Source organism: Triticum aestivum, chromosome 2B, assembly GCF_018294505.1.
Source record: "Triticum aestivum cultivar Chinese Spring chromosome 2B, IWGSC CS RefSeq v2.1, whole genome shotgun sequence".
In the NCBI taxonomy this organism is placed as follows: Eukaryota; Viridiplantae; Streptophyta; class Magnoliopsida; order Poales; family Poaceae; genus Triticum; species Triticum aestivum.
The window spans coordinates 235269081-235280129 of NC_057798.1; the positions used below are offsets into that span (position 1 = coordinate 235269081).

Below are 11049 nucleotides of genomic sequence, written 5' to 3' on the forward strand. Positions count from 1 at the left end.
AAGGAAGACCATCAACATCTTTATGCGGTAATGACATATGTGAGAAATATTCTGGATGAGGAATGGAAAAGGATGAAAGATTCATTGCAAGACCTCAACAGAGAGCAGGTTAATAACAAAGAGCTCCAAGAGAATCGCCAAGATTTGATGCAGGTAAATTAAAAGCCCATACTTTTTTGAAAGTTCTAGTTGCTCTATTTGGGAGGAGTTACATTGTTACTAAAAGTTTTCCTCATTGAAATGATCATAATGTGCAGGGTTTCGAGAACATGCCGATTAGTGGCGGCACCATTGTTGGAATAAAAAGGACGGGCTTAAGCTGCAAGGTTGGTCTCGTATTGGCAGGAAGAAATACAGAAGCCACCATGGCGTCCATTTACGACTATTCAGGTCAATGAAGACGATAAGGTGTCTATCCAATTTCCCTACAGCATTCATGCACTTACATTCTCTGAATTTTCTGAACAAACACTAGGTGTTTTTGGACAATTGCAGGAGGTTATAGATGAAAAATAAGTAATTAAGTGTCAATTTTTTTTATGTTTTAGGTGTTCAAAATGTTTATGTCTTATGTGTTCAATTTTTCTATACATTTGCTCAGACTGAAACAACTGTGACTTGGGACAAAACAAGAATGGACTATTCTATCAAAAGAGAGGGCACTTCAACATGCAACACTATGACGACACATAATATTCAGGAAAAGCTCAGGTAATCACATCTTAATGATTTCAGAACTCCAGAGTTACTTCATCACAAAAGAAGAATTCTAGAGTTACCATGGCAATTTAAACTGCACCCTGGTAAGCTAAACAACACAATAGCTCTAGCACCGAAAGGTTGGAAATATTGACACCCATAAAGGCTGCAAATTATTATAGGTGAAACTTGAAAAGGATAACATAGCGATACAATCTCCTGGTTCAAATGTAGTTGCACAAAAGACAAAGCAATCATTCAACATAAAACTAGCAATGTTGTTCACATAACCATGAGGCCTTGACATCTACCTAGATAAGGGGTACACTAACAATGCACAGGCAAGTTAACTCACCCTCAAAGAGCTGGCAACAACCATGCAGCTGCTCTTTACTTGTCAGTTATCACCACCACAAATCCAATCCCACGCTGTAGATCAACAAACCCTGCTGTGGATTCATAAGCACCAGCATCCCTAAAAAATCACTATCCATGGTAGGTTAAGTTGCTCCATTTTATAGGATTCAGAACCTCACTCGAGCCTTCGAATATTAAGCATCCTCTCAGAAATGTAAGTTCAACTGACTCTAACTTCATCGTCCATCTAACTGTGAATTTGTGAAAGAAAGCAGAAATGGCAATCATCATCAAGACATGGTATATTCAATTTTGCAGAGTCAGCACTTAACCTCAGGACATGATCTCTTGCATTTGTCAATCGTACATCCAAAGTAGCCATTTTTCTCATGAGAGACATCTTCTCATCCTCAATTGTGAAAAAGGCTGCTGCCTCGGTAGTATTTGCTTCATCATCATCAATCAAAGCTTCTTTGAAAGATTGCAATGCTGTGATAAGGATAGGACGAGGTTTTTCTTTGCCCACAGGACTATCCTCTGCAGCACAGTTTTTAGTAACTTTAGCTTCTGAACCATCCTGTCAAAAAGAAAAAGAAAAACATGAGTGTACATTCATGCAAGCCTATAGATCCTAATGATACAGACCAACCTTTTATCTTTAACACAAGCAACAAAAGTAAAATGCTCCACAATAACCATCTCATGGTAGTTACCAATTATCATGGAGTCTTTTTAGTGTATAAAATTTCAAAATACAAATATCAGCAAGTGCCATGTGCTTAATCTGCACAAAACCTCATGGTAAGAAAAATGAAAACTCTGGAGACAAACTAACTGTTTGATAACAGCTTTAACAAGACTACAGTAATCCAGTGCTGTAAGGTAACATAACATCATACAATCTGGAGACCAAACCAAAGGTAGGAAGAAATTTCACCGGAACCATCCCACATAAGCATGGGCTCACCTTGTTGTATACCAAAGAAGGAGGCCACGGCATGACATAGGGATGGGCATCATGATGACTCTGATATGGGCCCTCAAAGAGCTGATGCAGTTCTGAAGTCTCCAGGCAAAATGATAGGAACCACTCTGAAGAATTACTACGGTTCCGACATTCAGCAACTGACAGGTACACAAAGCCATCAATAACTGACAAAATTCCTACTTTGGAATGAATTACCATTGAACAATTAATGAACTCAACAATTGCGCACAATGGAAACGACTTGTCAAACATCCATCTCTCCACACCATCGCTATCTTTTCCCCACAACCAAACAAAAAGCATCCCATCATTGATGCCCTCAAAATTTAGGTGCACGATACAGAGCTTCCCGTCCTTGGTCTCGCCAAGCTTGAATGTAGTAAAGAGCACCGTACTCAAGGGCCGCGGCATATCCATTCGGTGGAACTGAGATGTCGTCGCATTGAGCACGAGCATACCGGCTCCCTTCGGAAATATCCAGTATATGAATCCATCAACCACCTTACCAGGGTTTATAGAGCTTCTGGCATTCTTGGGCACCAGGCCCAGGGCCTTTGTTTCCACCCAAGGGAAAATTTGCCACTCCATGGTGTTGGATGAGAAGAGAGCGACACTTGCCCGCGCCCAATAGCGGTCATGGCGGATGCAGACCACATGCTGCAGCCCCTGGTCCTCCTGGTAGGAGAGCGTGTGGAACTCAAGGAAGCTGTTGTCCTTCAAAACTTGCCTGTCGGGGTAAAGGGACAGGGCCTGCCTCAGCGGGCTGTAGCTGGCTCGCTGCTTCCGGTGGGCGATTTGAATCTCGTCGCCCAACATGTAGTCGAACTCCCACCCGGAGTCGTCGACGTGCTTGAGGCCGTGCATGCGGCGGGTCTTGAAGAAATCGGCGCCGCGGAAGGCGTCGGCGAGGCCCGTGTCGGAGGGGCGCCAGGGGGAGGGGTAGACCAGGACCAGATCCATGTAAATTTCAAGGAAGAACGCGAGGAGGGGCGGCGGGCAGAGCGAGCGGAAGCGGCGGCGGAAGGCGGGGTCCGAGCGGACGTCACGGAGGAAGGCGCAGCAGGAGAAGGCGGCGCGGGCGAGGTTCGGGAGGTCGGGGACGCGGGCTAAGATCTTGCGGAGCAGGTCGTCGCAGAGAGCGCTGATGGTGGTTTGAGCGGGCGGTGGGGGTCTCGCCGGCGGCGGCAAATGGTAGGGTGGACATGGCGTGGGGTGGGAGCTCTCAGAAAAGGGGACTTTTTTCGTGAAGAAATGGCGAGCTTTTTTTAGGAGTTGGGGAAGAGCAGTAGGACTGTGGGCCGGCCCATTTGTTGAAAACGCAACTTCAAACTATTCAACGATTTTCAATTTTTTTGGTAACCCTTTCTTTTTCATAGTTTCTAATTCTTTTGCTACACACACACACACACACACACACACACACACACACACACACACACACATATATATATATATATATTTGTTTGGTTGATAAAAAACTACTTTATTATTAATCATCATTGTTTGTCTCCAAGGTATTTGTTATTTATTATTTTTCTGTAATATAAGATGTTCAACACATTTTCTTTTTCCGCCAAACTTATCTCTTTTACTCTTAAGATATTTGTATATGACAAAAAAGAATTCCGTCCACTTTGATTAGTTCTCACTGGTCCTACTCTTTTCTTCTTTAGATATCTGCTTTCATAAATAAATAAAAATGCCTCTTTTCTTCTTCTTCTTTGCGAAATCAATGCTTCTTTTCTTGTTTTAACTGTTTTTGTTGTAACAACGAAATTTGTAGTATCAACTATTCACAGAGCATCGATGTTCTAGAGAGTTAAATTGAACTTAAATTAAATAAAATAAACTACTATTCTATATTTGAATTCACGTACAAAAAGCATTATTTTGCCACATTTTCTCCTACTAAACCAGAACAGGCCAAGTGGCCTCCTTTTTTTGAAACAAGGAAAAAGACTTGCCATTTTCATTGACTAACTAGAATTTTTAGACACAAGCCACGAAGTGGCAAAAAGAAAATTCCTACTCTCGTGGCATAAGAATACGTGCTTAGCTTCCACCAACACCCAAAGATGGGCCTCCTCTTTGATTTTCGTGAAAACAATGGTGGTCAGGGAAGCAACGTTGCGAAAAGTCTTGTGTTTTATTCCTTCCGAAATTCCCAAGAGACAGACATCATAACAGAAGCAATAGCCTTTCTGTTATGGCCTCCAAGAAATGTAAATCTAACTGTAAACTTGTGATAGAATGCACAAGTAGCAATCGTCATCAAGACATGGTCTTATCCTCAAGACATGGTCTGGTCGATGGACGTGCGCGGCGTCCACCGTATTGTCAACTTGATCACGTGGCACGGCCGACGCCATCTCAGTGGTATACGAGCGGGATGGCCGGGAGGAGCAGACCAGGCAATGGGGAAACCCAGAAGGAGAGCGCTCAGAGGTAATACCTACACCATCACATTTTCTCTAATAGTAACTAATACTATCATTTGTATGTTTTGGCATGTGCAGATCTGTCTGGAGTCAGACAAGTATCTCACAGGCGTAAAAGGTCGGTTAGGCAATTACGATGGATATTTCCTTGTCGGATCGGTTACTTTTGTCAGCAACCGATGCACCTTCGGGTCATATGGTATGGGCGAAGGTGCGCCATTTGAGCTCCTGGTGGCCGGTGGCAGAACCACTGGATTCCATGGCCGCTGGGGGGGAGGGACTCCTCAACGCTCTTGGCACCTACGTCAAGATGGGCTAACTATCAGGACTCACCATGCTATGTAATGTTTCATCTATGTAGATGCTTATGTTGAACTATGTTATGTAATGAGTTTCTTTTGCTTATGTCAGTTGATGTTCACTAGCCACTTCTGGAAAGAGTTATTTAAGCTGTGGAACACCAAGTTGCTCATGAGCACTGCTTACCACCCACAAACAGACGGGCAGGGTGAAAGGGTCAACCAATGCTTGGAAATGTATCTTAGATGCTCTGTGCACAATTGCCCAGCTAAATGGCAATCCTTGCTACCTCTAGCTGAATTCTGGTATAATACTAGTTATCATACTTCTTTGGAATGTTCTCCCTACAAAGCTCTCTATGGACATGAGCCCAATTATGGCACATTCCTTGCTGATCTATCTTCAGACAACACTGATGTGCAACAGTGGGTAGCTGAGAACCAGGGACATCAGGAACATCTCAAAGAACAACTACTGAAAGCTCAGAACAAAATTAAACACTACGCTGATCAGAAAAGAAGTGAGAGGTCTTTTTCAGTGGGAGATTCTGCATACCTGAAGCTACAACCTTATGCTCAGCATTCGGTGGCAAACCGCCCATGTCCTAAATTAGCCATGAAGTATTTCGGCCCTTTTGAAATCCTGGAGCAGATTGGACCAGCAGCTTACAAACTTCAGTTACCTGACAATGCTATGATCCATCCTATTTTCCATGTTTCCCAGCTCAAAGAGCATGTTCCTGACCATACACCAGTCTTCTCTACCATACCAACTCAGATCGACCTGGCCGCTACAGACATGGAACCAGAGATCATCCTTGACCGGAGGCTAGTAAAAAAGGGACATCGCGCACATCTACAGGTGCTCATTCAATGGGCATCCCTCACTGACAAGGAGGCCACCTGGGAGGATTACGACACCCTCAAGCAAAGATTTCCAGATGCGCCAGCATGGGGACACGCTACTTCTCAAGGGGAGGGCAGTGTCAGCACTAGTCAAGCGCTGCCAGCAAGGGATAGCGTAACTGAGAAGGAGGACGAGTCAGAGACTAGCAATGGCTGAAGGTGGACCTGGAGATCAGCCCTGATGAGTGGGGTCGAGAGCAGCTGTAACCGTGTGCGTGTGTAGAGCCCAGGGGTGTCAAGTGTGGGGGTATAAATCAAAGGTGTGGCGTTGTAATGAGATTATCGCTGAAATGAAATAATATCCTGCTCCTCTGTCTTTCTTCTTCCTCTCCAAGCCTTCCCCTTACCTCACCTAACCGCACCTACCAGATCCGATCGATCCATGGCCATCGCATGGAGCCTTGTCATGAGTTATTTCATTGCGGATGTACCAAGCCCGCCACATGATCATGAGAACCACCATACGCATTGTGTCCGACAAAGGATCCAGAAGCGTGAAGAGTCACTCCGGTCCATCATTATGTATGGTTTCCACCTTGGGAATCGGTCAGTCTTCCTCCATGGATCGCCAGAGGTCTCTGGCGAGTGGGCACCTACACAACGCGTGATAACCGTCCTCCCGTTCCATGCCACAGAGGGGACAAATGTCGGTAAGCTCTAGGTGTCAAGAAAACTTGTTAGCCCAAGTGGCCAGTGAATTGGTCACAATTCTCCATGCAAACACGCGTACCTTTGGGGGAGCAGGGCACCCCCATATGATCTTCCAGATGGCGCGACGACCATCCGGTGCCCTGCTCGTGGCGGTTGTCAATGGACGATCACGCTCGTCCATGGCTAGGCGATAGGCTGAACGAACGGTGAAGATACCGTTCTTCTCTGGCGCCCACGCGATTGTTGGCTTTTCGTCCTCAGGATCGATCACATCAAAATAACATGAACGCACACACACAAAAACTGGTAGCCAAGGGGCTCTTGTCGTGCCCTCTTTTCTTCCTCTTTATTTCTTTTTCTCCTTTTCTCTTCGGTACAAAACTCACGCACCAGGGTGTGTATATATACACCCCAGCCTAACACTATGGAGGCAGTCGGCCCAGGGGCCGCCGACGAACTGACGGGGCCGGCGGAGCCCTGTCAGGAGCAATGAATATCCTCAGCTGGAACTGCCGAGGAGGGGGGAACCCTCAGACAGTTCGTGATCTTGTGAGCCTAGTTCGGGTTCACTCCCCTAGTATCATCTTTCTTTGTGAAACCAGACAGTCTAAGAATAAAATGAAGAGATTGCGTTCTCGGTTAGGTCTTAGTGGGTTTGATGCTTCGGTTAGTGTGGGTCTTAGTGGTGGTTTGGCTTTGTATTGGCATGAGTCTTTGAGTCTTGATGTAAAAACAATAAATGAACGATGTATTGATGCTTACGTCACTGCTGTGTCTATGGTGAACCACAGAGGGAGGACCGTCATCTCATCTGGTCCCTCCTCCGGAATCTTCACCGCCAAACCGACATGCCATGGGTGGTGATTGGAGACTTCAACGAGGCTTTGTGGAGCTTCAAACACTTCTCCGACACGCCGAGATCGGCAGGTCAGATGATTGATTTTCGTGATGCTTTGGAAGTTTGTGGATTGGGTGATCTTGGTTTTGTAGGGCTTCCTTTCACTTATGATAACCGTCGTGGAGGACGGGCAAATGTTAAAGTCCGATTGGACCAGGCTGTAGCTAATAACTCGTGGTGTGACATCTTCACAAACGCCAAGGTGGAGCCACGTGATGCCCAGTTCGGATCACCTGGCCATTTTGCTTCGGTGTATCATGGAGGAACATTCACCAACGTCCGCCAGGAAGTGTCGCCAGTACGAGGTGATGTGGGAGAGAGATCCAACCGTCCCCGAGGTAATTATGAACACTTGGGTTGATTTGGGGTCTATGCTGAATTTGGGAGATATAGCCTCTGGGTTGCGCAATATGATGAAGAAATTGCAAGATTGGAGCCGCAAAATTTTTGGTAATGTCATTAAAGAGATTAACAAGTCTCGCGGAAGAGCTCATGTCTATGAATGCAGATAGAAAGAAGATTCGTGAGGCAACTGACAAGATGAATGAACTCCTCTACCGGGAGGAGATGCTCTAGATGCAACGGTCTCGAGTTGCTTGGCTGCGTGAAGGAGACCGAAACACAAAGTTTTTCAGCGGAAAGCAGTTTGGCGCGCACATAAAAATCACATAAAATCGCTTGTGGGTGAGGCTGGGGTAACGCATCAGAGTCATGATGCCATGGCTGAATTGGCTACTACCTATTTCTCTAGTCTGTTTAAAGCGGACAGTACCTTGTGTGCAGACCCGTTGACTAATTTAATTAATACGTGTGTTACTGATCATATGAATGACGGCCTGTGTGCAGAGTTCTCGGATAAGGAGATTGCGGATGCGCTCTTCCAGATTGGACCGTTGAAGGCACCGGGCCCCGACGGCTTTCCCGCCCGTTTCTTTCAAAGAAACTGGGCAGTCATGCAGGAACAGGTGATCGCCGGGGTAAAGGAGTTTTTCCGAATAGGAATTATGCCGGAGGGGGTGAACGACACCTCCATTGTTCTCATCCCAAAGGTGGACAACCCCGAGCGACTGACGGAGTTCAGGCCCTATCAGTCTCTGCAAAGTAATTTACAAGGTCGTTTCCAAATGCTTGGTTAACCATCCGCGGCCTATTTTGGATGAAATTATCTCACCAGAACAAAGCGCATTTGTCCTTGGACGAATGATTACGGATAACGCCTTGGTAGCTTTTGAGTGCTTTCACTCTATTCGGCAGGAAAAAGACCCTAACAAAAGTTTTTGTGCTTATAAGTTGGATATGTCTAAAGCGTATGACAGGGTGGACTGGATCTTCTTGAAGCGGATGATGCAAAAGATGGGTTTCGCTCGCCGTTGGGTTGACTGGATTATGACTTGTGTCACCTTGGTGAGATACACAGTTAAATTTAATGGAACCCTCTTGGATTCATTTGCACCGTCGCGGGGGCTACGGCAAGGTGATCCTCTTTCACCATTCCTGTTCCTACTTGTGGCTGATGGTCTTTCTGCATTGTTGAAAGATGGAGAAGGAAAAGGTGACTAGACACCTCTGAAAGTGTGTCGGCGAGCCCCGGGTGTGTCGCATTTGCTTTTTGCAGATGATACCCTGTTGTTTTTTAAAGCAGAGGAGGAGCAAGCAAAAACGATACATGAGGCTCTCTATGTGTACGAACGAGCCACTGGACAATGCATCAACCCAGCTAAGTGCAGTATACTATTTGGTAAATCATGCACTATGGAAAACTAGGAGAAAGTCCGAACTGTACTGCATGTGAATTTGGTGACTTTTGAGGAGAAGTAATTGGGCCTCCCAACACCTGATGGCCGTATGTCGCGAGGTAAATTTCAGAATTTGCAGTCCAGGCTTTTGAAAAGAATCATAGCATGGGGTGAGACCCTTTCTCTCGCGGGCAAGGAAACAATGATAAAAGCTGTTGCACAGGCCATTCCAACTTATATTATGGGTGTATTCAAGCTAGCTTATGAAGGAAAGCGGAAAAGGCATTGGCTGGCTTGGCCAAAGATTTTGGCACATAAAATGAAGGGCGGTTTGGGATTCAGGGATTTCCGCCTCTTCAACCAGGCTCTGCTTGCCAGGCAGGCAGAGCGCTTACTCACTAATCCTCAATAGCTTGTGTGCGCAGGTACTTAAGGCACGCTATTACCCGGAGGGCCCGCCTCGAGGACACTGTCTTCTTGGCAGGGCATTCAGTACGGCCTTGAGCTCTTGAAAAAGGGCATTGTGTGGCGTGCCGGCGATGGGCGTAACATCCGCATCTAGCGTGACCGTTGGCTGCCTACTGAGCCATCGCGTCAACCCATCACAGTCCATGGGTGTGTCTGCTGTTGCAGCACTCCTCCTTCCTCTGGCCGCTTGCGTTTCCGGGCCCCCTGTTGCGCGTCCGCCAAGCCCGCCATCCTCATCTGGTTCCATATTGTCCGCGATTGCAGCTGCAGATTGATCCGCCCAGCAGCCACAGATCCCCCGTTGGGAGGCTTGGGGCAAGCAGCATCCACATCCACAAAGGGAGCCCCGTATGCGCCCCACTGACCTTGAGGTTCTCCTCGGCCACCAGCGGCTCCTTTCCCACCTCTTACGCAGACGTCGGCATCCTAGCGAGCGGCGGCAGCGTAGCAGATTGGGTATTGCGATCCGGAGGCTTGCGAGGTCCCTTGTACTGTCCCGCCGTAACCCTAGATGGCGTTACGTAGATGGGTGCCTTCGTTTCCTTGCGATAGGGATTAGGGCATCCAGATTCTTGCTCACCTCGGGATCCAACCAGAATCCACACGTCCTACTCCCGCTCAGATACGACAATATCGCATCGCCCCGGGGGGTCACACGATGGAACAGCGGACGTGGCCGCGGCTGCTCCGACGATGCCCAGCCTGGGTTTGGACGCGGAGGGAGGGCCACACACGGCCGACGCGTAGTCCGACGAGGCGGTTGCCTCTAGTTCTCCAGGGCGAGAAACCCTAGCGAAGACATCGATGTTGAAGGTTCCATATTGGGTGAATTGAAGCAATGGAATGATTTGTATGGTGAAGGCAGCTCGAGGAGAAGGAGCAGATGACATATTTCCTTTGAACACAAGGGTATGAACATAATTTGGAAAGTAGAATAGATGGCAAACGACTACGAGAAAATAGGCACGGTTTTTTTTCTCAAAATATGAAAGGACAGCCTATCGCCACGGACATCTCCTGTGATGTTGCATACCTCTCCTGTGATGTTGCCCCTAAACCCTTTTCAGATTATTCAGAATCATCTTAATGCCGCTGCAGCAGCTTGGATTGAGTGTATGGCGCCTGAACCTGACATCTTCTCAAGGATCTTTGCTACTGCAGTTCAGTGGGGGACAATCGTTGTTCCATCGTCTTTGCTGTCGCCTGAACCCAGGGCTCGGTTGATTGCTGCGAATTGGGATTTGCCTGAACACTCTCCTGGCCTCAAGGCGATCACGCAGCTCGTCTCGGAAGAGGTGGAATCTCAGATAGTGCCTTCATCAGACTAGCCTACTGCGCTTCAGGTGCTTGCATCCTCCTCTGTGTTCAATGCTACTCAACACCGCAATGTGTTAGTGCCTTTGGACACCACTACTATCAGACGGAGCAATAGATCCAACAAGTATGATGGATTCAAAATCAACCATGCCCCAGACACAAAGCGTTCCAAGTCAAGGGTGAAACCACGTGAGACTCCTTTTGTCAATGTTGTTTCTTTGGCTGCTGCTCCTGTGCAGGTGCCCAATGCTGCTTGCCCCCCACCGACACCGATCGAGGATCTTCAACAGAT

At 47.0% G+C, this 11049-nt stretch overlaps 1 protein-coding gene across 1 annotated transcript; it reads right to left on the bottom strand.

Moving 5' to 3' along the window:
• Positions 1-839: 839 nt before the first annotated feature.
• On the bottom strand, positions 840-4413 carry LOC123039178 (uncharacterized). The gene is made up of 3 exons (XM_044462447.1): positions 4360-4413; positions 2024-3373; positions 840-1633 (listed from the first exon to the last, which is right to left on the bottom strand). Exons 1-3 carry the CDS (start codon positions 4411-4413, stop codon positions 1304-1306), a joined length of 1734 nt encoding a protein of 577 aa, XP_044318382.1. The 3' UTR covers positions 840-1303.
• Positions 4414-11049: the final 6636 nt, after the last annotated feature.

Coding starts and splice junctions, on each gene's coding strand:
- LOC123039178 (XM_044462447.1), bottom strand. CDS start 4,413: ATGGCGTCGGCCGTGCCACGTGATCAAGTTGACAATACGGTGGACGCC. Junction 3,374..4,359: donor ATACGGTGGACGCCGCGCAC/GTCCATCGACCA, acceptor ATCGTTGAATAG/TTTGAAGTTGCGTTTTCAAC. Junction 1,634..2,023: donor CTTCTTTGGTATACAACAAG/GTGAGCCCATGC, acceptor TCTTTTTGACAG/GATGGTTCAGAAGCTAAAGT.